Source organism: Myotis lucifugus, unplaced genomic scaffold (genome assembly GCF_000147115.1).
Source record: "Myotis lucifugus unplaced genomic scaffold, Myoluc2.0 scaffold_263, whole genome shotgun sequence".
Lineage (NCBI taxonomy): Eukaryota > Metazoa > Chordata > Mammalia > Chiroptera > Vespertilionidae > Myotis > Myotis lucifugus.
In genome coordinates, this window is record NW_005871311.1 from 49,890 (window position 1) to 76,152 (window position 26,263).

At 45.8% G+C, this 26,263-nt stretch overlaps 1 protein-coding gene and 1 non-coding gene across 2 annotated transcripts; both read right to left on the reverse strand.

The window, feature by feature from the left end:
* Window positions 1–800: 800 nt before the first annotated feature.
* CSNK2A2 (casein kinase 2 alpha 2) lies at window positions 801–24,858 on the reverse strand. Its single transcript, XM_023762856.1, has 12 exons — window positions 24,742–24,858; window positions 23,719–23,790; window positions 22,427–22,477; window positions 16,907–16,966; window positions 11,927–11,929; window positions 11,726–11,809; window positions 10,839–10,949; window positions 10,275–10,376; window positions 9,658–9,758; window positions 8,713–8,861; window positions 6,753–6,846; window positions 801–1,229 (listed from the first exon to the last, which is right to left on the reverse strand). Exons 4-11 carry the CDS (start codon window positions 16,922–16,924, stop codon window positions 6,770–6,772), a joined length of 645 nt encoding a protein of 214 aa, XP_023618624.1. The 5' UTR covers window positions 16,925–16,966; window positions 22,427–22,477; window positions 23,719–23,790; window positions 24,742–24,858; the 3' UTR covers window positions 801–1,229; window positions 6,753–6,769.
* On the reverse strand, window positions 13,448–13,595 carry LOC111828011. The gene has a single exon (XR_002831766.1). It is a non-coding gene; the product is annotated as a small nucleolar RNA SNORA57 (small nucleolar RNA).
* Window positions 24,859–26,263: the final 1,405 nt, after the last annotated feature.

Genomic DNA, 26,263 nt, shown 5'->3' on the forward strand with positions numbered 1-26,263 from the left:
ACCTGTTCCGGGCAAGCAGCAAAGACTGGAGAGAGGATGTTATGCGGACCACGTGGCCTTTGTGAAGAACGGGGGTGGGGGGCATCCAGCCGCCTGGGCGTTGGGGTCTGCCTGTCGCTTCTGCTCTCTATAGGCAGTGGGAGGGCACAGGCCACCGCCAGACACCAGGCTGTGACACAGCTGTCCTAGGAGGGGAGGACTGAGGGAGCCAGGGAAGCCTTGTTTGTAAAACAGGTTGAGTTTGTTCCTTGGATAAATACAGCCAGTGCTTCCACGCCATCCTATTGATGCGACCAGAAACAGCCCCGGGATGGGGACCTGAGAGCCCGTTCCCTGCCCTGCCTCAGGACAGCGGCCTCCATCCTCCAAGGTAAGATGCTATTTTAGAAGGGGGCTTGGGGAGAGGGAACAGGATTGGGAGGTGGGATAAATATGGAGACAGGAGCAAAGAGAACGCCAAGGGGCTAAGGCACCTTCCTGACTTCACCGGCACGCCTACATCACGGTCCTTGCTTTGCAAGGACCAGTCGAGGGAGGCCAAATGCGTGTGTGAGGCAAAGCCTGGCTTTCTGGGCTCACAAGTCTCCTTGAATCCGCTGCCTCTTTCCCAGGGGGAGCTCAGCACCCCTCCTCGACTTCTCGTCTCTGTAGAGAGCATCCTGAGCTCCTGCCTCTCCACCTGTGGGACTTCCCCTCTGTCCTCTGGCCAGAACCTGCCACCGATGCTCTTGTGTGTCACTCAGCCGTCTGGCCATGGGTCTCCGTGAATGGCCCCTTCCATACTGAAAACTCTCCATACATTTCTTTTAAAACCTTTTATTCAATAATATATACTTTTAAAATTATAATATGTAACTGCCCATCATGCCATATAAGCCCCCGCGCCCCCGCTGCGGAGTCTGTGGTCTGCTGGAAACCAGGCGGCCACGGGACCGTCCAGGGGCGCGGGGGAGCAACAGTAACCAACAACCATTTGCATACCCTTCACATTTCCCATGCTTTCTGGGTCAGGAGGAAGTCAACCGGAAGCCAAAGGCGTGGGAACCTTTTACATTCGGAAGTGAGGTTTGATATACGGTGGTGGGCTGCCCTTCGGTTGGTCTAGTTCGTGCTCGCCAAACCCGCCACCGTTTGTGTCTGCTCACGGCACGTGATCTCTCTACACACGTTAAGACGTTTGATTTGGTTCTTGTTCTGCTTATGGAAAAGTGAGAGGAACCGCAACAGACCTGGGGAAAGAGATGGGAGGAGGGGAAAGACGCATTAATCAATCTGACCGGGAGTGAGGACAGGCCTCCCTTGTCCGTGGCTTCCTCCAGGAGGGGGCCGGGAAGTGTGTGCAAGCCTGCCTTTCCTGTGCCACTTTGCGGGAAACCTAGGGAGACCCTGAAATCGGGTTTGGAGGGGTACCCTTTCCAAACTTGCTCTTCTGACCACCATCAAGAGGCAGCCTTTGCACGGCCTTGTGCGAGAGCAAGGGGAAAGTTCTGGACACCACGGGGGTGACCAAGTCTCTTCCCCGCCTCTCAGGTCCGGGACGCTGACCGTCCTGTGGGAACCTGGCCACAAGTTGCGCAGGCCACCTCTGGAGCCCCATCAGATCTGATCCACGTCACTGAAGACAGCGTGGGACTAAGAGTTAGAGGACTGTATTTCTCTGGGGAACTGGCTCATACAGGGGTGAGCAAAGTAGGTTTACAGCTGTTCGTATGGAAAAAGACGTGCAGGTTAGGATTATTACAAGAGCTTCATCAACTCAAAAGAATGGCACAAGGGCAGTGTGCTCACAGCTGTAAGCCTGCCTTTGCCCGCCGTGTTTACTCTCCCGAAAGCGTGGCCTGAACACCGTCCCTCCTCCCATGTCCAGCGCAGTGGGGTGGGAGGCGAGATGCCAGCAGAATTCTGAGTCTCAGAACGGTACCTCAGCCCCGAGGGGAAGGACTGCGCACCTGGGCGGCGGTCACAGGAACATCGGTCCGTGAACTCGGGGTAAAGAGCTCTACTGCTCAGTATTTGAGGCCACGTGGTGCATACGGGTAAGAAATTAGTTTGCCTTTCAGCGCTTCAGAAACTGATTTCCAAGCATCCAACGCCACAGAGGGACCAGTCGGGGAGAAAAAGAACATTAATTAAAGACACCGCCGTCTGCCAAACAACAGCACATGCCCGCGAGTGCTGCAAGGAACGGGGTGGGGAGACGTTCCTAAACGCAGAGCACTGCCATGAAGGCTCAGGTTGGGGGAGAAAACAGGCCAGCCCCAAGAAGCAGGTGTCTGAGGGGTGCAGTTCAGAAGCAAGAACCAAGAACCAGCAATAGGTCCCCTCGCCGACACGCCTCCCGCTGTCTTCACACCGAGCGGATTACTGCCACCACCACATACATCTCTGCAGTTCCAGGGTGACCCCACCTCTCCCCCGAGACAGGAAACACAAGCTTAAGGTCCGCAGAGCAGGGGCTTGTTGCCCTCTGGGGAAGGTGGGTGACCAACATCTTTATTTAAGCAAAATAGGATTTCCCAGGGCGTTTTTCTTCCCGCTAAGGGCTGCAGCACAGAAATCGTGCATCAGCATCCAGTGATGCACCTAGGGGGCCACCCCTGTGTCTGACGTGGTCATCTGTAAGGATCGCAGCCAGGGGGCGCTGCTTTTTGGCAAACGGAAGGCGAGTCGGCTCCAGGGGTCTTGATTTACCCAAGCTTTGCACGGGGTGCCAAGTTCCTGTCCCCACCTCTCAGTCACCATTCACAGCACGAAAAGCCAGCAAGTGAAAAAACGGTTAATTTATTGAGTCAATGAAAGTTGGTTTTTTAAAAACAATCCTCAATACATGTAGTTCAGGAATTAAGTATCACATTTGTAGCACATGGTTGAGTCTCCACACAAAAGTCTGCCCACCTGCACAGCCCCATCGCCTCACCTCACGGCCTGCGTGGGGCCGTGTTCATCAACACATCCATGTGGCTCAGAAGCACATGCCATGGCTGGCTTTCTCAGCTGGTGTTTCCCCACCACCTCCCCTCCCTGTTCCCGTCTTAGAGTTCAGCTCGCTGACAAACTTTGGCTTCCTGTGTGCTCGTGTGGACCCAGCTTTTGCTTTCAAAAAGGTTTCTATCTCCGTGACTCCGCCAGGTTGGTACCCACTCCTGTTCAATGGTAGGAGGGGGGTTTGCTTTCCCGGTGGGTGCTCATGCAGTAATGCAGGTTTCTAAACAAACCATTTCCTCTGACCTGGCATTAAAGGATATATTAACTGGGCTCTTAGATCCACTTCAGTGCATATACAAAAACTCCTCCAATTGTTGCTTGTGTCCCAAAGTAATTTTGCTCCCATCCTCAGCCACGCAGCACCTGGGAGAACCTGTCCTTTCCCTGAGTAGGCCCAGGCTGAGCCCCCGCCGCCAGCTCACTGGGACTCAGCATCTGCCTGGAGAGCACCTTGTGGTCCCACTGGCACCAATCCAGGGGGAGTGCCCGCCTCAGGGCGCACCCAGAACATGACCTTTGTGCCCCCAGGTCCTCTCCCCTCAGGAGTCACATTCCCTCTTTCGACTGTTACTGGTTCAGCTTCTCCTTTAACAGCCGGCTGGCCCGGCCTCTCCCAGCCCCAAGGATCCCCAGCTCAGCCGTCTCCTCTAATGAATCCGTCTGAGCACCTTCCTCTTTGCAAGGGGAAACATCTGCTTTGAGCCTCGTGAGTACCGATGTGCTAGAGGGTCTGTGAGGAGACCCAGCGAGTGAGTACCGGTTAAGTGCCCACAGAACTGGCCTCGGCACGCGCCTCACTGTGAGAAGGCCCACGAATGCTTGGTCTGCACTATACATGTGACGGCTGCTCCCGCCCAGCCCCTACCACAGGGACGGGAGGGGACAGGAGCAGGCCAGCTGATATGACCCAGGGGAGAGTGAACTGCAAGTGAACCACAGGTGAAAAGATCGATCGGCAGTTCTGCCCTCCCCGCGGCCGCCTCAGCTGGAGGAACCCCTGCAGCCCTGCTCGCGGGGCCAGACTGTGCTACCCGCCTGTACATCGCACAGGAGCCATTTTCCTCACCGCACCACATCTATGTTCTTAAACACAGGCAGTACCTGAGATGACAGTGTAACACTACCCTGTTCCCCACATTTTTTGCTTTTCTTTAGGAAATAATAAGTCCTTATCATAGGCACTTTTAACCTGTTATAAGGTAATGAAGCAAACAAAATATCAAATGAAAATTACTGAGATGAATTAAGAAATATAGCTAACTGAAAAGGATAGGGGGTGGGTAGATCTACCATAGCTTAGTCTAAATATTAGACTCACACACACACAGGCACACACGCACACGCACACACACTCACCCCTCTTTCTCAGAACTCTCCAAGACCACCTCCTAACCCGGGGACATGCTCTCAAATACCAGCGGAGCCAGGTCCATGTGGACACACCATGGTTTGGGCAGAGGTTAAGAGAAAAGGTCTGGACTGGACTCACTTGTTTAGGGAAAAACACAACCCACAGTGGCAGCAGCCAGCAAGCTGGTCGAGGCCAGACGAGAAAGGAGTGGGCGTTTTAAACTCCGTCCTGCCGCATGTCTAAGGCATGAAGACAGGGAAAGGACAGGTGGGAGCAACGGAAACTGTGTGCATAAAGGAAGCACTGCTCCTGTCCAAGCGGCGGCTGCAGAGCCAGGGCAGGCAGGTGAGCGTCTGCACCTACCGAGTTACGAGCAAAGGAGAGAGAGGACAAGTGACCGCCGGCTCTGCTCCAGATGCTGTCCTGCCTCTGGGGCCCACTGGTCACTACCTCACCAAGCCCTCCTCTCGGCTCCCGGCCTGGTCCAGACAGGCAACTTACAGGTGTGGGAGGAGAGCGTGGGAACGAAGGGGCGGGGCAGGAAAGACACACAGTGGCACATCTCCCTGATAAATAAACAACAGCTCCGTGTTGCCTCAGAGGGCCCGTGAGAAGGCTTCCGACAATCCCAGAGTTTTACTGCCTGACACGGTGATCTAGGTTCAGCCAAGAGCTTGTGCCTTGTCTTTCATTTTCAGACAGAACAAATGCAGACATTAATACACAGAATGTGCAATGCAGGCAGGTAGTATATGTATGAGAACCTTAGCGGGATTCATTTCCTGGCTTTGGGATCTTATTTTTTAATCTGTAAGCTCAACTCTATAAATAAGAGTTTTATTTGTATTTCAAGTTCCCACCAACCAAATGACAAAAATAGAATCTACATTTAGAGATAGGACCTGCTACCAATACCAATATGATTTTATTGGAATATGGAATGTAAACAGATGCTTTCAAACAAACAATCTACCCTTATAAAAACGTATGGCATTATTAAATAGTTAATAAAGAAACCCTAATGTGACGTGGTGGCAGACCCCTCCAGCTCCAGCCTAGCTGTGCGAGTCCCCATAGCTGTGGCGCGGCTCTGCAGCTGGGGGGCGGGGACTGCTTGCAAATCATGTTAATGTCAAGTCCCCCAAATGAAATCAGCACTATTTTTACTTTTTAAAACAAAATCTAGCTTCCTTTGCTAACGTGAAGGCTGGCACATGGATCCCAGGCTTTGCTACTCACTCCGGGAACTCCACTTCCTCCCCCAAGACCCTCGCCGCCTGGGCCGTGGGTGGCCCTGCCCACGTACCTGCAGGCGAGAGGGACTTGTCATTGCCATCACATTCACGTATTACCCATCAGAGCTTAGAAATGCAGAGTACCCTGATTACAGCGGGGAATTACTTCTCACGGGGATAAAAAGAGGCAAAAAGGGGGTGGGATGGGGATATATATTTTTTTCTTCGCCCAATAGGTCATTCCTGAATAAATTCTCATAGAACCTTTTTCCTCCCTCTCCCCCCTGACCTGTCTAAAGACCGACCTCCCAGCTTTAGTTATGGTTGTGAACAAAACGTCTTTGTTTCAGAGATGCGTTAAAATAGGTGCACACACAGGGGTGTGCTGGGAAATGGTGAGGCTTTCTTACAAGGCTGCAAAAAAAAAAAAAAAAAAGCTACACAAAAAAAAAATAGCAACAAGATTTTATGGTTAGGCAAATCAACAAAGGTTACAGTGAGCTCCAAGTTATGCACTTAGCATCTAACTTCTGAAGAGACGATGGACCTGTTCGTGGCATCACAGGGTTTAAAGTGACGTCTGCTGACACCCAAGGGGACTCATGAGAGTGACTGCAGTTTGCTCCCAAATTAATAGGCTTAGAGGAAACTGCAGGGCTGAGGTACATTTCCTAGAGAGCTCATGTCATAAAAAAATACATAAAACATGAATTTGTAAAAGAGTTAAAAAAAAATACTGTCGCTGTTTTAATATCTCCTGTTCGTAAGTGAGGCTGGTGTGTCAGTACAGGCTGCTGACGTGTGGCTAAAACTCGAGCCTGAATCTCACCCAAGGAAACCCAGACCACAGTGGAATAGACAGGAAGTCAGACATTCAGAGCGGGCGGTCTCCTGTGAAACACAGGTGAGTGTACAACTCCGAGTCTCCCGTCTCCCGTGCATTCCACAGGGAGAGGCCCCTCAGATCCTGAACTAGGGGCAGCGTCTCGCTCGCTGCCGGAGCGTCAGCGCCCTGGAGACTAGGACTGGGGAGTTTCTTTCTTTTTGACAAACTTTTAGGTCTTTACTCTTCTTTGCGTTTAGAAGGAATGACTAGAATTTCTTTGTATCACACTGGAGTTTTCCTTCAAGGTTTGTGTTGTGTTGCTTGGTTTTATTGGCAAGCATCAATGCCGCATTACCCGTCGCTTTCCAGTCTTCATCGGGCCGCCGTGAGACCACTGGAAAGTACAGCGTTGTCCGCACAGGGCTGGGACTGCTCCTTCACCACGGGGTCTGCAAGGCAAAGGGCCAGTCAGCAAGGCTGGGCGGGGAGGGAGGGAACATCACCCCGAGCCCCGCCTTCCACAGTGAGCCAGAGAGGACACACTGCCGGGAAAGGCAGGACCAGGAGGGCGGGGGAAATGGCAGCATGTGGTTATAGAAGAACCAGGTACTGAAAAATGATCAGGGTGAGCACTCATACTTCCTCAGAGTCAAGTTCAATGACTCAGACTCACAAAGAGCGGCACAGACACTCATCTCCCACTGCTCAAATTTCTACTCACTTTCTTATGTGCTATTTTCCTTGAATACTAATATCATACCCAACCCCCAATTTCTTCAATGCATGCACAATAATAGGCACTTCAGAGAAAAGGGTGAATGAAAAGAGCCATTAGAAGACCTAACCATTTTGCCCAGTCAGTATGGCTCAGTGGTTCATGTCGACCTATGAACCAGGAAGTCACCGTTTGATTCCCAGTCAGGGCACATGCCCGGGTTGCAGGCTGGATCCCCAGTGTGGGGTGTGCAGGAGGCAGCCAACCAATGATTCTCTCTCATCATTGATGTTTCTATCTCTCTCTCCCTTCCTCTCTGAAATCAATAAAAATATACTTTTTAAAAAAATAAAAATTTTAAAAATAATACACACACACACACACACACACACACATATATTTAGATGACCTAACCATTTTAAGCAATACAGTGGGGCCTTGACTTACGAGTGTCCCGACTAACAAGTTTTTTGAGATACCAGCTGTCTCTCGGCATTGAGTTGATAAGAGTAATTTGAATTAATGAGCTCCTTAACGAGCTCGGTCTCGGAACGAATTAAACTCGTAAGTCAAGGCCCCACTGTAGTAGCTAAAAAAATTTTTTTAAATAGAAGCATGAGTATTCAGAAAAGTAGACAGATCATGAATTACATATTGTAAACATCAGTGCTCTGAATTCCATCAACTCAAAGGGTAGAAATAGATTTCTGTGCCCTGGACCACTGAAGGGTGAGACCTTTCAAATTTGCTATCTTCTAATGCTTATGGGCCAATAGGTTCTTCTAATGCTTATGGGCCAATAGGTTCCAAGACCAAAGAGCGATGTCAACTTCAGGCAAGTTTCAGTTAATTGCAGAGGGGAAACAGATAGGCTGAAAGTGTTGGTCAACTCACACAGTGAATTGCGACAGGTAGCTTAATCTCCCTTATTCTCAGTCTCTTAACCTCCCTTATTCTCAGTCTCCTGACTGGCCTAACCCACCCCACACTGCTGAGAATAAAGTGTGAGACGTGCCTTATCAGTGCAGAGAACTGCACGCATGCAGAACAACAAGCAACCACACAAATGGAATTTATACACATCCTCTTAATCAATAATTCAGATAGAATTTTAGTGACGTCTTTTCATACCAGCTTTCCTTTCTGCAAATTCTTTTTATTTATTTAACTTATTTCCTTTAAAATATACTAATAGTTACATTACTTTCAACTAATTACTTGTTTTTCTGTGTGTGCTGGGGGTGTGTGTGTGATATCTTTGATTAGTTTCCAAGAAAAAAGTATATATTTGAAAACTTGTGATCTACCAACTCAGCCACAGGGAAGGGCCTAACACAGTGCTCGCCAACCTTTCGGACCTCACGGACCACCGGTTGGAGACCGCTGGTCTAACAGACCAGACTCGAGGGAGCTACAAGCAAATACCTCCGGGATCAAGAAGCAGACCTGCCAAGTTGTCTCAATGGTCTAGAACTAATGAGGCCGAATTCCAACGGCATTAATTCAAATACCTAGAATTCCCTTGACCAGCCTCAAAGATAAAGGGTGTAAGAACTTTTCCTTTAAAAAGGGGGCCTCTGCAAAGCGCCTGGAGACTCACAGAAGTACGGGTGCTCCATGGCCTCTTTGGCAGTCAGTCTCTGCTGATGGTCGTATCGCAGAAGTTTGTCCAGAAGATCTAGGGCCTCGGGGCTGACGAGGTGTCTGTTCTCGCTATGTATAAAGTTTTCCCAGCGTTTCCGTGAATGTCTGTGAAGAAAAGGGGAGCATTAGCGTTCTGAAACGAAGTTCAACAAGATCCTTATGTAGTGGGGCCAAAACCAACAAAATCAGAGAGTACGGCACTCATTACAAGCTCCTTAAATCTCATTCTGGCTACCTGCCCCGCCCCTACAGCTATGATCCCAGCCAGTGCACTTGCTAACATCTGTATGATCCTCAAACAAAACAGTGCTCCATGACTGATGAATTCATTAAGACGTTTACATCTGATTCGGATGTAAAAGATTTAGATGGCTTTAGTCAATTCTGGGCGAGGCACAGAGGTGACTGAAAAATTGTTATTGCTCAGTCATTATATTTAGAGCTGCTGGCCTTAGAAACATGGGTTTCATAAAATACTATTTGAAAAATTTCAACACATTTTCAACTCTATCTGAAAATAGGCTTTAAAATTACCTTATAAATAATCCATTACAGAGAACAAAAGAAATGGTTTCTTATTCAAAGAATCACAAATTTCTACGATTTTTCCATTAAAATAAGCATATGTTAAGCCAGAAAACGTTTTTTCTGTAATATTGTAATTTTATATTGATAAGCAGGCTATCTCTTAGAAAAGTAAAACTATTAGAAGACACATGTAAACAATGCCCAAATATCTCAAAATAAGTTAAAGAAATGCACGGGGGGCGGGGGTGGATAGAAGGCTACTTGATTTTGATACAATTAGAAAGGGGAAGAGCTTTGGACAGTGATTTCGACAACCCTTCCCCTTCTGCAGGGGGTGAGTTAACACCCCTCCCCTCCTCTCCCTCTTACTTACTGTCCCAGGATATCGTTGAAGTGTGGGTCTAGGTCTATGTGATACTTCTTCAGATACCCATACAGCTCATCTGTCCCCAGGACCTTGGCAATGCGAACAAGCTGAAACACAAACAAACTGACCAAATCACCGCGCACAGAACTCCGTGCACGCCCGTGAGGACGCTGTGACAGGGAACCAGACTTTCCACCCACGACTTCCCCAGGGACCAGGTACAGACCCAAGCCCGGGCAGACGGGCAGCAGACCCAAGGACACGAACACACATGAATGCAGATTTCCAAAATGCCTTTGAAAGAATAATGCAACCTACTACAGGAATCATCTAGAAGCTGACGATTCTGGGGACATCAAATTTAGTGACTAGAATCTAGTTTTATTAGGTAAGGAGGTGCCTGACTGCACAGGCTCACTTTGAAGTTGGGCATAAGGTAAGCGTCATCTATCTTTGGAGACCGGGTAACAGCAGGCGAATTTTGTGAAATCCTTCACCCTGAAGAAAAGCGTGTATGAGGACACTGAGAGAGAACCAGTGGCTCAAGGACAGCACCCTATCAAGGGATGCTATTTTCTTGGCATCTGCCCCCAAATGGATAGGAGCCAGATGGTGTCGCTCACCTGGTCATAGTTGTCCTGTCCGTGGAAGAAGGGTTCCTTTCGAAAGATCATGCTCGCTAACATACAGCCCAAACTCCACATGTCCAAGCTATAATCATACATCTGAGGAAATAAGGACAAGCAGTCAGTCACAGGTGCTCCATTTTCCTGAGCCAAAAAAAAAAAAAAGAGGTAGCTGTGGAAAATCAGCCATGATCATTCTGGGATGGAACAAAGACCAGGCTTTGAATGTATCCAAACTGACTCAATAAAAACCAAGAAGCCCGGCCGGGTGGCCCAGTGGTTGAGCGTTGACCTATGAACCAGGAGGTCACGGTTTGATTCCCTGTCAAGGCACATGCCTGGGTTGCAGGCTCAATCCCCAATAGGAGACTTGCAGGAGGCAGCCAATCACTGACTCTCTGTCATCATTGATGTTTCTATTTCTCTCTCCCTCTACCTTCCTCTCTGAAATCAATAAAAATATATTTTAAACAACAGCAACAACAACAAAAAAACAGGAAAAAGGAAAAGCCCTTAAGGAAACACAAAAAGAGCCCAGCGGCACTCCGCTAACCACTTTACCTGGTAGTCCACAAGGAGCTCTGGTCCCTTGAAGTACCTGGAGGCCACGCGGACATTGTACTCCTGAGCAGGATGGTAGAACTCTGCCAGACCCCAGTCTATCAGTCGCAGCTACAAATATGACGGAAATAAAACATGTGAAAGGAGAGTTTCTAGATGCCTGTGCCTTAGAACAGGGCCACACCACCGGAAATGGTAATTATTTGGCCGTATGAAAAAATGTTAGCAAGTGCACTGGCAAAAAAATTATACTTTCAGTAACTGCATAAGAGGTCATTTCTGAGCACGGCACTCAGAATCGTATTTGCTTTTTCTTTTTTAAAATTTAAATTATCCTGGCTTATTCTCTTGAGATCAATAGAGCTTAAGCTTCTCTCTGGCTCCATACAACCTGTATGGGCAGCACATCCCCCATCATCAACAGCTTTCATTATAAGCTGTAGTTGTAACAGAAAGGGTGGAGGTACATGCCCCATTCCAGGATTGAGGCACTGCTCTAGCTTCTCATTATCTACTAGGTGATTCATTTACTCAACAATCAGGGACGACCAGCATTGAGCATTGAAAATAAGAGGGATCGATTATATTTTTAAGGCCAGGCAGATGGTCTGAGGGGTCATGAAGCAGTAGAAACCATCAGCTGCAGTTTCTTTCTTGAGGCCCCCCAGAAAACCATGACAACAATAAACAAGTGAGTACAGTCAGGCTCGGCTATGTTCCTTGTGTACTACACGTATGCAAAGTAGGAACCCACACCGGGAGACTGGGAAATAACAGTATCACCAGTCTGCCAATAGCACGGGTCTCCAGAAACCACCTAAGTCCTGGCCAGGGGGTGGTCTACACCTTCCAATGGAAGGCTGGCGGCTGCCTAGCTGGTATGGTACCTTTTTCTGTTGGTGATCTATCATGACATTGTGAGGTTTCACATCCCTGTGCATGATTCCCTTGCTGTGGCAGTAATCCAGAGCCTATTAGGTAAGAAAGCACAGAGAAAGGTAAGCAAACCCTCTACCACCCCCACATGGCAATCATATTCGCATTTGCTTGACAGCTCGACTTGGATAGTCTCCCCAGGGGCAGCTTACTGTCTGTAACAAAAGAGAAGAAACAGGCCTCAGGAGGCAGCCCTTGCTCTCTGCAAACCACGCTGGCAGCTGGTAGAAGGCTAAAGAGGCAACGTCAAGGTTTTGACGGCGGTTTCTTAAAATGGGGGAAATGAGCCCTGGCCAGTTTGACTCAGTGGTAAGAGTATCAACCTGTGCATTGAAGGGTCAAAGGTTCAATTCTCGCATGTACCTGGATTGCAGGTTCCTTGTTTCTCTTTCTCTTTCTCTCTCTCTCTATCTCTCTCTCTCCCTTTCCCCACCACACTAATCAATGGGAAAAATACCCTTGGGTGAGGATTAACAAACAAACATACAAAAACTCCTCTCCTACTTGCAGCTAGCCACCTGGGTTTAGGAATCAGACATTAATCTGTTCTGATTTTATGTGTTTAAAATCAGACCTGGGAACCTCACCGGAGTCACCTCTCATAGAGGTTCAATGACACGCAAGAGTCCACGTGGACATGAAGCATGACACCTAAATATATTTTTCAGCGTGGCTTGTTTTTTAGTAAGTGTCTTATGGGGGGTTTCTAGGCTAACACACATTCTAATATTAGTATTACCCTTAAAAGCAATCCCTGAGCCAGCTGGTCTTTAAGAATTATGATTATAGCCCGGCAGGTGTGGCTCAGTGGTTGAGCGTCAACCTATGAATCAGAAGGTCATGGTTTGATTCCCCGTCAGGGCACATGCCCAGGTGGCGGGCATGATCCCCAGTGGGGGTGTGCAGGAGGCAGCTGATCAATGATTCTCTCATCATTGATGTTTCTCTCTCTCTCTCCCTTTCCCTTCCTCTCAAGCTTGCCTTCACTCAATCCCCACTCCCCTCTGCCCTCTACTCCTCCTCCCATGCTCTGTTCCCAACCACTAATCTGCTATCTGTTGCTATGATCTATCTGCCCTTTAGACATTCATAAAACAATACAATATACAGTACTCCATCTTCATTCACTCAGATGTTTCTGAGATTCACCCATATTGCTTTTCTTCTGGCTGAGCAGTATTCCACTGTGTGACTGTACCAGCTGGTGCAGTGGGTGGTTCCCACTTTTTGGCTCTTATGAATTTGCTGCTTAAGTTCATGTACAAGTCTTTGAGGTGACACAAGCTTTCATTTCTCTTGGGTGGATTCCTAAAGGTGCAAGTGCTGGATTGCATGTAGGTTTTACATTAAACTTTCAAGAAATCTGCCCTAGTTGTTTTCCAAAGTAGCTGCACCATTTTACATCACATCCCCATCAGCAATGCGTGAGGGTTCCAGTTCCTCTACATCCGCCCCACACTTGTCCTTGTCCACCTTTCTGATTATGGCCGTTCTCGTAGGTCTGCAGTGGCATCTCACTGCAGTTTTGATTTGTATTTCCCTCATTGAGTGATCAAGTTGAACATCTTTCCTTGTGCTTGTCAGCCTTTATCTTCTTTGGACAAATGTTGACTCAAATCTTTCATCCATTTTTTATTTGGGCTGTTCTTGTTTTATTTATTTAGTTAGTTTCCCGGTGTCCCGGCGCTTGAGGATAGAACCGGCGGACTGGAAACCATTGGCACCGGAGACGTGCTGCCGAGGGGGCAGGAGCCCCTACCCTCTGCCTCCATACATTACGGGGACTGGGACCGCACGCCAGACCCCGCCAAGAAGAGGAGGGTTGTTTTTGTTTTAAATTAAAAAAAGAAAAGAAAAAAAAAGTGCTGCCAGGATTGTTCTTCCCCTTCCAAGAAAAAAATGACAGTGCTCATATCTGACACTAGTGTGATGGACTCTTATGACTGGAAAAATGGAAAGGGCTTGGTGTCATTCCTGATGGGTGATGGGATGTGTGTTATTTTTCATGCCACAGTTTGTGAATTGTAAATGCGGTTTCCTATTTGTCGTAACTGGGCAGAAATTTTTTAAAAATTCAATAAAAATACAAATGTTTAAGCAACTAAAAAAAAAAAAAGTTTTTGCCCCTGAACCTCCCTTTTCTTACACAATATAACTATTCTTATGAATTTCAATAGTAGGCCCTTTAGCTTGTCTTAAAAAGCACCTGAAGCCTGCCTGAGTCCCGTAATATCCTCCTTGAGTGATACTGACAGCAACCCAGCATCTCAGGGTGCCTACTCTGTGCTTGGCACGGAGGGCTCTTGGAGTTTTCCATGGGACAAGATGAGGGTTTCTCAACCTTGGTACTGCTGACATTTTGGACCAGATAATTCTTCGTTACGGGAAGCTGCCCCGCACACTGTAGGATGTCAGGCAGAATCCCCACTACATACCAGGTTACAATAGCACCCCTCCAATTGTGAAAACCAGACAGTTCCAGACTGCCAAATGACCTGGGTACGAAGCGGACCTGACTGAGAACCACTGGCCTAGACTAGCAAGGGCACTGTACCAGGCATCCTTGTGTGGGAGGGAAGCCAGAAGCCAGGGAATGATCCCTAGCTCCAGCATTCCAGGTATAAACCAATTTCCCTTTCCCTAGACACAAAAGAGTCTACAGTGTCCGATGCTTTTTATATGAAGGTCAAAAACAGGCAAAACTAAACTGTGGTGATTGCCCTGGAAAGGTAGCTCAGTTGGTTAGAGCATCATCCCAATACAGCAAGCTTGTGGGCTCCATCCCCGGTCAGGGCACACACAAGAATCAATCAATGAATGCATAAATAGGTGGAACAACAAAAATTGATTTTACCCGCCCCCCCTCCTCTCTCGAAAAATAACTAAAAATAAAAACTAAACTATAGTGGTAGAGGTCAGACTATAATCTTCAGCGAAGGGGACACTGAATAGAAGGGGGACAAGAGAGCCTTTATGGGTTTTCATACCATTCCCCACCAGCCCTGTCCAACAGAACTTCCTGCGATAAAGAAACACTCTCTCTCCGCACTGTCCAATACGGTAACCACAGCCACACGAGGCCACTGGGTATTTGGAATGTGAATAACAAAGCTAAGAAGTTTACTTAATTTAAATGCCTACCTGCAGGCCGAAGCTATTCTGGACGGCATAGTTCTGTGTAGATTTGGGTAAAGGTTTCACTTAGGTAAAATCCAAAAAAACTGTACACTTAAGATTTAGTCACTTCGTTTATGTAGGTTCTACTTCAATTTGATTTTCTCTTTTGTTTTGTTTTAAAGCAAAGCTGTAGCAAGACTCCCGTGGCCGTGCCTCTGAGATAGACCAGGGCTCCTGAGGACAGACCTCCCTGAATCTGAACCAGACCGACTCTGCCCAAATGGTGAGTCACGAGCAATCATGGCAGCCTTCAACCTGTTTCTACATTTTCAACGTTTAAATGTTGCCTCTTCTCCATCCCTGTCCCGCCTCCCCCAGAGAGAACATCTAGTGAGTGCTGGTTTTGTTATCTTGCCTAGTCTTTGCCCAGATGAACTAGGACGCACCCTGGGATGTGAGATTTGCCCGATGAAAGGAAATTCACAAAGGGGATTAATTCTTTTGCCAAGTTTACTAGTCAGACTCCCTGTGGAGCTACTGGCATGGTTTTAAATTCCTTGGGGGAATTCTTTCAGTTTTAAAATCTGGTCGTTTCTGACCACTAAGCACGAAGGACGTTTTCCCAATTTCATCTGGAGTTCCATGCCTCGTCAGCAGAAAGTACGACCCTACCACCTCGCTGCTGCCCCTGAAAAACGGAGAGGACACCAGACACCGGCCGCCGCCCGGATGAGCAGCTGTGAAGACCTGCGTCACTGGATGTCTTACCTGGTCTATGGGCCACTGTGCCAGGTTTCAACCTTACCTTTGGGGTGCTGGCCTACCTCAAACTCTTGGTATTTTGTTCAAGCAATGATTCCCAATTCCATCAAAACTCCATCTTGGCATTTTTCAATAACGCCAACACCTCCGTCACTTCTATGTTCTTTCAGAGGTTCTTAATTTGAGATCCACACCCCTCCTAAAACTTACACAGGCACTTCTGGAGTGATTTCACTGTTTTCATTAGATTCTTAGTGCTTCATGACATTAAAAAACTTAGGAAACATCGGTCCACTCCATTTCCTAAACCTTTTTAGAATTCTTTACCTAAATGTTTACCTAGACAAACTACAAGAGAGCACTTCTCCATCAATCAGTAACGCTTGAAAATCTCAGTCTTGGGATTAGTAAGTCTCCTAGAAGGTCCAGCCATCACTCTCCCTGCATGTCAAGGTTAACTAGCCAGGGCTGGAAGCTGGGTTGTCTCATATAAGAAGGGGATTGTAAGAGACGGCAAGAAAGAGACGGCCAGGAATGCCTGCTACCCTGGTATCCACGTCCCTCCACAATGTGACCTCAATGCTCCGTCCATCGAGAGGTGGGATCCACTTCCCACCCGTTGAGTCTAGGCTTAGCCACGTGACTTGTTCTGGTCAACAATCAGAAACATGACACAGAGGAGTGCTTACATGGCACTTACACTCTTGCTGCCAGACCTGCACGGGAAGGGCCCAGACTAGCCTCCTGGGGGACGAGGCCTCAGTTACTCCAGCTGCCATCCAGACGTGAACAAGGCCATCCTGGACCACCCTAGACCATCTTGACCAACTGGCCCAGTTAAGTTTTCCCAGACCAAAAGACTCACCCAGCCAACCCACAGAATTATGAGAAATAATAAACTATCTGTTAAAAGTCGCTAAGTTTGGGTGATTTCTTATGCAGTAAAATCAATAGTAAATATTAAGCAGCAAAAGGAAACCCAAGGGCAATAAGAGCTCTGAAGACGGAGGCTCTAATCTCCGCTATGATGCCCCTGGACTTGGCCATCTCTGTCAGTTCCACTGGAAACTTTCTACGTAAAGAACCCATGATGGAGGCCTCAAGGAAAAAAACCCACCCCAAAACAACAAACAAACAAAACCTCCAAGTACTCTGGGTATCAAGAAACATCCTGCTCGTTCTCTGTCCTCTCAAAAACTCCCCCCTTAATGAGTAAGCCTGAACAGAATTCACTGTCCACGGATGCCACTTACTTTAAGTAGTTCATACATATAAAACCGGATATCAAAGTCTGTCAGGATCTGGTAAAGTTGCTGAAACAGATTTCAGAAAACAAAGTTATGTTAGTGTCATTACATCTTGTCATCCAAATGTTGGTCATTATTCTCTGTCAACTTTAAGCATGAGTCACTAAAGAATCCCAGAACGTTTTACTCCCTGACCTGCAACAAATGGGGACACAGACTACAGAGGGTCTAATCCTTCAGCCTTCCAAAGAAAGAAGAAAGGAATTCCAGGGAAGAAAACCATTTATTCCAACTTGGATCCTTTAAAAGCATGTTTAATGCTCCCTGATTTCAACCCCCACAATCGCACTGTCTTGATATGAAGCCGCAGTTGTCCAACCGCACGTCAAACAAACCCGCCCCACTGCGGCTGTAGAGCAGTGGTCGACAACCTTCCGGACCTCACGGACCAGCAGCGGTCCGCAGACCACTGGCTGGCAACCGCTGAGTGTAGACGCAGTTCTGTGGATAGGAGACCCTGAAAAACTGCATCAGCCCATGTGGGAAAACAGCGGCAAGACAGCCTGTTCACGAAAGAAACACGAGGAAAACCAACTGCTACAGCATTTGAAAATGGCGAGACTTAAAAAATCGATACCCTCCACTCCTCCCAAACCAATACCAGGCTGGGAAAAGAGAACACTTCATAGGCAATATTGATGAGAACTAACTAAATCAATGTTTTAGGGAAAAGAAAAAAGGAGAGGTGGAGTGAAATGTTAAACAACTGATTCACAAATGAACATTTTCATGATTGATAATCCAAAGACCCACCCACTGGGAGATTTTTGAAATTTTTCAATTTCTAAAAGGCAGAGTAGTTTTTATGAATCAGGTTCATTAAAACACGAACCCTTGTCAAAACTCTATTATTACTTTTGATCATCAATTCCAAGTAGATCTCACTCCCCATCGGTCCAAGCAGCACTTCCGATGAAATTAATCAGCACACCTTTATGAAATACTAGAGGCCCGATGCACGAAATTCATGCAAGGGGCTCGGCCCTCACAGCCTCGGCCGGCCCGCACAGCCCCAGCTTCGTCCAGAAGGTCGTCCGGCTGTTTGGTCTAATTAGCATATTAGCTCTTTATTACATAGGATGTTTTGTTTCTCCTTTATTGGAAGACTCAAGCAATAAAGAGAGAAGCTCTTCAGGAACAGAGAACAGTGTCTGTGTAATACAGGGGGAGGAGTGGGGAATAAAACTACATATTCACACTTGCTTCCTTCTGTAAGAATGAGGAGATTAATAAAAAGTGGTTTCATATATATGGGGGGTGGGGAAGGATGGACACTGAGGCACAGGGGAATAGATTTTTTCTGCATACCAGTTCCTATTTTAGATATAGGCAAATACATTACCTGTTCAAAACAATTTTTTTTTGATTTGCTAAAAATCAAACTTAACAACTTCTAAGAACACCAGGACTTTTTTCAAATGTCCCCTTTTAAATCAGTGACTCTCCCTCCAGCCTAGTAAGGCTGTCTGATTTCATCAACCCCAGGCAGCAGCCAGCTCGGGCACCACAGAGAATGGAACCAGACGTTACAGTACACATACCGGTGGTGCCCACTGAGGCTGGCCCGGTTGGGCCCAGCTGCACTCAGGCACAAGGGCACAAACACCTCTGCACCATTTCTCAGGAGATTCAACTGCGTAGCAGCCCAACACTCAAGTATTTTGTTCTCCCCAGCACCCCCCCAACCTGTATGTACAAAACCAGGCGAAGACACCATCTCTGCGTGTCACGTCAGCTTCTCCCGTGAGAGTTCAGGAGATCCCTCCCAGAGATGATGCCAAGTTGAACCTCAAGTCAATAAATAGGCCATTAAAGGGAAAACAGCATTTACTACCCCTCAGAGGCCTGGGGTAGATTATTTCCAGAAATGAATATGGACTATTTTACTAACTGGGTGTTATCTGTGGAAGGTGGTATCATGTGGTATCTATATCACACATCTGTGTAAATGAATGTCCTTGGTCTGCCAACACAGCATTCCAACTACTCCATCCAATATCAATTTTATACAGTACAAAAAAACACTAGCTGAATATAGTGCTTAGGCCTAACACATTCTAAGTATTACCATGTATCTTTTATTATCACTTTGACACACATGAAGTGTTATACCTGATGATTTCCAGGAGAAATCGACCAAAACAGTACCTCTACCATAAAATGAAATATCAAGGGAAAAAATAAATAAGGCCCTAAAAGATCTGAACTAAATTACCAAGCTTGATATAAAAACTGACCATGTACTAAAGTCACAAGCATCAATCATCAAAAAATTCCCAATAATAAACATTATATGGATCAGGTTCTCTGGACACGGTGTGATCAAATTAGGAATCAATAATAAAATAATTTTTTTAAAAGTGGGTTCTGGATCATATGCTCACAACCATACAGCTGAAAAGGACATTCCCAGGACAGTAATCGCTGGGACACCTTTTAGTATGGACTCTATACTGTCTATTAGGTGGCATGACTGCATAAATATTAAATTTCTTAAGTGCACTGTGGTCATGTAGGAAAATATCCTCCACCCAGTGCTAGCATATTGAGGAGTGAAGTAACACAATGTCGGCAACTAACTTTAAGATGACTTCAGCAAAAAGACAGAGATAAAGAGGGGAGTGGCGGGGGGGGGGGGGGGAGGAGAAATAACTGCAAATGTGACAAAATATTAACTGGTAAATCTAGGCGAGTAGCATAAGGGTACTGACTGTGCTACTCTTTCCAATTTTCAGGTCTAAAAATGTTCAAAGTAAAGTTTGGAGAGAAAAACCCAAATCCACAAGATGGGACTTTGTATTTCTGCTTTGAAAATGATACAGAAGTGAGTTCCATAACCATGAAATGTAGCGAAAATAGTGCTTGGGGTTTACAGACTTCAGGAAAGATGGAGCCCGGCCGGCGTGGCTCAATGGTTGAACTGACCCATGAACCAAGAGGTCACCAGTTCAATTCCTGGTCAGGGCACATGCCCGGGTTGTGGGCTCCATCCCCAGCAGGAGGCAGCTGATCAAGGTTGATGTTTCTCTCTACACTGATGTTTCTGTCTCTCCCTTTTGCTTCCCCTCTTTCTAAAATCAATAAACACATCTTAAAAAAAAACACACACACAAAAACTCCATGACATTTCAGATACATGTATGAGCATAGAAACTCACCAAAAAAAAAGAATTTGAAAACCAGAGAAAAGGCATGAAGAAAACATAATGGGGGGAAAAGACACATTTTCTCAGTGAGAAAATAGAAGATATTACATAAAACATAAAAGAACAGGATACTATTTTAAAAGGTCCGGAGAACAAAACAGAGCTCTACGATAGGAAGTCTAACATCCGAATGAGTTTGAGAAAGTGAGAACAAAGAAGGGAAGAAAATCAAAGAACATGAAAAATACTTTTCTGAAACAGAAGGACACGAGTTTCTAGATTGAAAACGCCCAGTTAGTATCCAAAACGAAGGATGAAAGCGACCCATATAAAAGCATGTCACGGGGCAGCTTCAGAGCCTGGGCAGGAAGGGAGACCCTGCAGGCTTCCAGAGAAAAACAAGAGACAATCACAGACGACGAAACCACAATGGCTTCAGTGGTAAGAGCAGAACAATCTCTTCAAAAGGCTGAGGAAATTATTAATTACAACCTAGAATTCTAAACTGTGGAAAATACGTTAGTTGGGAGGATAAAATAAAGATGTTTTCAGATACGCAAGCCTCTAAAAACATTAAAATCCCATGATCCTTTTTGAAAAAGCTCCTAGACAATGTATCCCATCCAAACATCCCCTTTGTAAGAAGTCAGATTTCTCTAGGGAATTAAACACTGACCTTCTGCCAGTTGTCAAATCCACCTGGCAATTCAAGAAACACAAATGCTGAAGTGAAATTTTACATGTGGCTGGACAGCTGGTAAGAACTCATTAGGAAGCAGAGGCATTTAAAACTAAGGGATTTTAATATGAAGCTCCATGAAGATTGGCTTTGAAATGTTTGCATTAGAAAGATGTTTGGCTTCATGAAAGCCTGTTTATTTCTTCAGAAACACACACACACACACACACACACACACACACACACACACACACACCTTGATAAACCAGGGTCACTCATAGCAAATTAATGAAAAAAATGTATACCCCACTTTTTAGAGTTCACTATTGGAGTCACAAGGAAACTTGTTACATATGAGGAATGCAACACTGTATATAAAACTTGCTTATTGTTTTATAAGTGCTTATTGTTCACTGATTAACTTCAGAGCCCTTTTAGAGTGATTACCTAAGAAAAACTAAGTGCGAAGGTAAGGTTCTTTTATTTTCACCCCAAAGCATCACTCCTGACAGCGTATTTCAACTGCTGATTTGATGTCCCTAACTTCCATCCCAACAAAACCACAAGCTTTTATTCACTGGCAGAGTTGTAATCACTGAAAAATCTCTAAATGCCCCTAAAATCAACACCGCTTTTGATTTTTAAAAAACTTTCTCTTCTCATATTGGTTTTCATATTGTGCTCTACTATGTCCAGCATGCCTGGCCCCCAAACCTTGACATGAGTTAAGGTTTCGGTGTTTGGAAAACACTAAAAACAAATTCATGAAAAACCGGCTTAATACTCTGCTTTTGAAGAACACATCATAGCCCAAATTAATATAAATATAAGAACTGTACGAGGCTGCCTGGCACAGATGCCCCAGGAGCCCCCGAGGTGTCTGGGAGCACCCGGACCTGAATGGACCCAGGGGGTAGGGACTGCTGCACCCCTCCCCTGCGTGCCCCCCCCCCCCCCCCGCCCCAAGGCAAAGGCTGGGGCTTTAGCGCTTCCTGCTGGTGAACTGGGGGGCTGGGCGCTCAAGTCCAGGAGAGGGAAAATGAGTATCTTTTTAAATGCCTACAGATGGTGCATGTTCTCTCCAGAGATGCTTCCAGTTAAAGAAATAATTTAAGAGTCGGGTATCTTAATAAAATGTGCAAATGCAAAAAAAAAAAAAAGAAAGAAAGAAAAAGAAAAAAGAAACGTAAATAACCAGGGCAGGGCTTTTCTGCGCCATCTGCTCTGTATACAGTGTGCATGAACACACACCATCTGAGAGTCTGAATCCAATGTATTGCTTCTTTTCACAAGCCCTGCATCCACTCATCACTTCCTATCAGCAATGTAAGTAAGATTCCTAAGAAAATCAAAGGTAACATCTACCTAAAGCTGTCATCTCAAAGAGGAGTGGAAGCATTAGCTCAGACCCAGCCCAGCAGCTATTCCCAGAGCAAGCGAGGCAAAGGGTGATGAGTAACTACACCAAATGCGAGAGCTCTAACCACTGTCTGCATCCTGGAGTCATGCCAGAAGGAATCCAATGTGTGATTTCCTGCTCTCACCAATGACCTTTCTGCCCTCGTGTTCTAGAGTATCAGCAGTTCTTATTGCCACCACCCACCCCCAAAACCCCTGCAAGCAGAAAGAAAAAGTACGTACCTTAAAATCTGTATTATTGATATATTCAAATACCAAAGCTGGTGTCTTTGACTGCAAGAAAAAAATATAAATTATTAAATATTCAAACAATAAATGTAGTTTCTTCTGTCGTACAGCCCATCCTCAAATCCCACTTAGATGAAAAGGATTCACCCCCCAGGGAGAGACTAGCAAGAAAGTATCCTCTTGAAATTTTATGCCTGGAATTTGCTTCAAAATAACAGGATGGTGGGCAATGGGAGGGTGGGGAAGTGGGCGGGGTATGGACGAAACGAAGTTGGCCAGGAGCTGACTTAGTGCTAAAACTGAGTGCTGTGTGCAGGCAGGTTCATGATATTACTCACTTTACTTTTGTAAATGGTGGAATTTTTCATAATAAAGTTCTGTTTGTTTCTTTGTTTGTTTTTAAAAGGGGCACATTCTCTGACCAACCTGTCCACCGGGCCTGGCACGTTAATGCGAAGATTTATACTCTTGAGGTTTCAGTTTGCCAACTACGAAAGGAGCGACATGTTTTCATCTTGGTTTAGCGAGCCAGACGCATTTTATAGAATTATCATAGGTCTTGGGGCTCTAGCACAGGTCTTTTCAGGATCCGAAAGGAAATTATCTATAATTATCAGTAAGCCACAATGTGAAATTACTTCCTCAAGTATTTTTAAAGCACTATAATCTTTGATGCAATGAATACAAAATAGTCAATATTTCCTTGTTGTAAACAGATTTTCAAATGTCTAGTTTACTTAAGTGAGGTAAAATAATGCGAATTGGCAGTAATAAGCTTTCGAAATTGGGAGAAAAGCAGGGGCTTAAGAGCATTATAGGAAGAAACAATCATCCGAGAAATCTTTCCAGCCGGAAAGTTTTGCCAAAGGAAGCAGATGAAAGTTACCTAGGTGACAGGCCAGTGCACGGACACGGGCCTTTGCCAGGATGAGCGGCAGTCCCGGCCAAAGGGTCCCCACTAGCCCACGCTGAGGGTTTCACCACCAGACCTCTCTACAGGTGAGGGAGAGGGTTCCCTGGTTGTTTCGTCCACTTCAATTACTGGTTACATATGTGTAACACACACACACACTTTCAGTAACAGATTACAAAAGCAGTGAGACAGCTATCACCAAGCTCCGTGTCACTGCAGAATCAATCTGAGCTGATCAGGCGGGGATATATTGTGCCAATTAGATGGGGTCTAGAATATGACCATCCTTCTCAGTCTTTTCAGGGACCAAAGTAAAAACTTTCCTTATTCTTCAGGTCAGCAGCCCTGTGCAATTTTGGGCAAATTACTTAACCTCTGTAGACTTCAGTTTTCTTATCTGCACAGTGTGACAATGCAGACAACAGCACCTACCCCCACTGGACTGCTGTGAGGATTACAGGATGAGATAGTTAAACACTCAGAACAGTGCTGGCACACACATGTTAGCTACCACATTATTATGAGGATGTCTTTAGCCGGTAGAAGCAAAGACAATAAACACAAGCTATCATGGGAGAACGGACATATCTGAGGTATAGCAGGTGAAGAACAGAAATGGGATGGGAAGCGATACCAAAAAAGCCTTAATCATAAAGGTTAAGTCACTCCTGGGAAGAGACAAAAGGTTAAGTCACTCCTGGGAAGAGACAAAAAAGTAAACAGCTCTACTAAAATGGCTCAAAATTAAGCATTTTAACAAACTATTTCAGATGTTTCTGGATATACAATGTGGCCCCTAACAGTGGATGCTGAATTCAAGACCAGCATGAGAACCAGCAAGCTCGCCTCCTGGAAGGTCAGTGGGCCCGGGACCTGCTCAGCTCTCTACGCCAGGTGTCCACGTGGAGATTCTCAGTTCTTCCTTCTGTGACCCCAGATTTTCAACAGAAGGTAAAATAATGCTGATTGGTAGGAATAAGTTTCAAAACTGGGAGAAAAGCAGGGTCTTAAAGGAGATAGTCAGCAAACATCTGTAAGCTGAATCAGGATAATGAGGTAATACACCTAGGCAGGGATTTGCCTATCTAGCAGACAGGTTAGGTTCTATGGAAGTGGTGGTGGCTATTTGCACATTGGGCCACCATGATTTTTTTTCTGGTTTTCAAAATCATTCAGTAGAAAAGACAAACACAATCATCCTCACTATATAATATTTCTCAGTATTTTAGGGTCTCTCTCTCTCTCTCTCTCTCTCACACACACACACACACACACACACACACACACACTCTCTCTCTCTCTCTCTCTCTCTCTCTCTCTCTCTCTCACACACACACACACACACACACACACACTCTCTCTCTCTCTCCCTCTCCCCCAACCATCAGGCACCTACCACAGGGTCCTTCACAGTGTCAATCAGCTTAATGATATTTGTTCCACCACGAAGGTTCTCCAGAATCTTAACCTCTCGTTTTATCTTCTTTTTCTTCACTGGCTTAAATACACAAGAGTAATCAGAAGTAAGACTCCCTTGAAAATCATTAGAGCTTTAAAACAACATTAGCTAATCAAATAGATAGTGCACTATCTTGTACACGGGGTTATGTTCAAAAGCACGTCTAAATAGAAGAGAAAAAAAATGGAGATAAAATGGATCTGCCCATAAGAGCTTATAGGATTAAGTTAAACAATTTACAGACTTATAGCTTATGTCAAATCTTTAAGTAGGGCACTTAAAATTTTTGAACACCATGTCATACTTTAAAAATAAAATGCTTACTGGGTTAACTGCCAAGTGGAAAATGTTATAGCTCTGAACAGCTGTATATCATGCACCCACGAATGGAAAAACTTAAACAAAATGGTGAGACACCTGCTCTTCCAACGAGTTACATGTAATTTTGTCTTACAGGAGCGAAGACCAGTTCACTGACATCAAGTTACAAACTTGTTTCCCAGCTGCTGGCTCCCATTTCCTGTCGCCACTCCCATTTCCTTAATATCTAGGATCTGAAATCAGCACCGAGCCAGTAAAAATTCCCAACAGACCCCATTCCCAAAGAAAGAGATGTTGGATCAGCAACAGGAGAAAACTGATCTGATGCAGCAGTGATTGAAAACCTCTGCTACTGCTAATCTTTCAATCTGCCCGACAGGAAAGTTTCAAGACTTTAATCAGAAATACTGGCATTGCACATTACTTCTTTTTTCTTTTTAATATATTTTTTATTGATTTCAGAGAGGAAGGTAGGTAGAAACATCGAGAGACAATCATTGATTGGCTGCCTCTTGCATGCCCCCGACTGGGGAGGGAATCAAGTCCACAACCTGGGCATGTGCCCTTGGCTGGAATCGAACCTGGGACCCTTCAGTCCGCAGGCCCGACGCTCTGTCCACTGAGCCAAACCGGCTAGGGCACACATGTTGCGTCTTATCTTACGGGGGCTAGAGTTTGAGGAAGGAAAATAAGCATATCACAATCAACAATGTTTTATAAAGCATAGCACAGCACTGGCACATAGTAAGCACCCAATAAATGCCAGCTTTATTATTTTCAAATTTGTAGTTAGTAATAAGTCATATTTCATCTTCACAAAAGTCCCCTGTACTGGATTCAGCCAAGCTGAGCTAGTGGCCCAAGGTCACACGGCTAGTAGTAAAGAGAGGGGGCAGGAATCCCATCTAGACAGTCTGACTGCAGGTCTCACTGGAAGCCACTGTGCTTTCATTTCCCTAGTGTGGCTACGTAACTAACATAACTAAGGAAAAGGGGCATTCCATCTGAGACACTGTTACAACAGCACAGGCAGAGGCCAGTGGATCTGCCATGAAACAAGATATAAAAAGCCCGTGTGTGTGTGTGTGTGTGTGTGTGTGTGTGTGTTGGTGGTGGAGGGGGAGGATATAACATAATA

What these genes read in the sequence shown, in the direction of transcription:
- CSNK2A2 (XM_023762856.1), bottom strand. An exon ending in TAGATCACCAACAGAAAAAG is followed by an intron (nt 10,950 to 11,725) that starts GTACCATACCAG and finishes TCATATTTGTAG; the next exon opens with CTGCGACTGATAGACTGGGG. An exon ending in TTCAACGATATCCTGGGACA is followed by an intron (nt 8,862 to 9,657) that starts GTAAGTAAGAGG and finishes TTTTCTTCACAG; the next exon opens with ACATTCACGGAAACGCTGGG.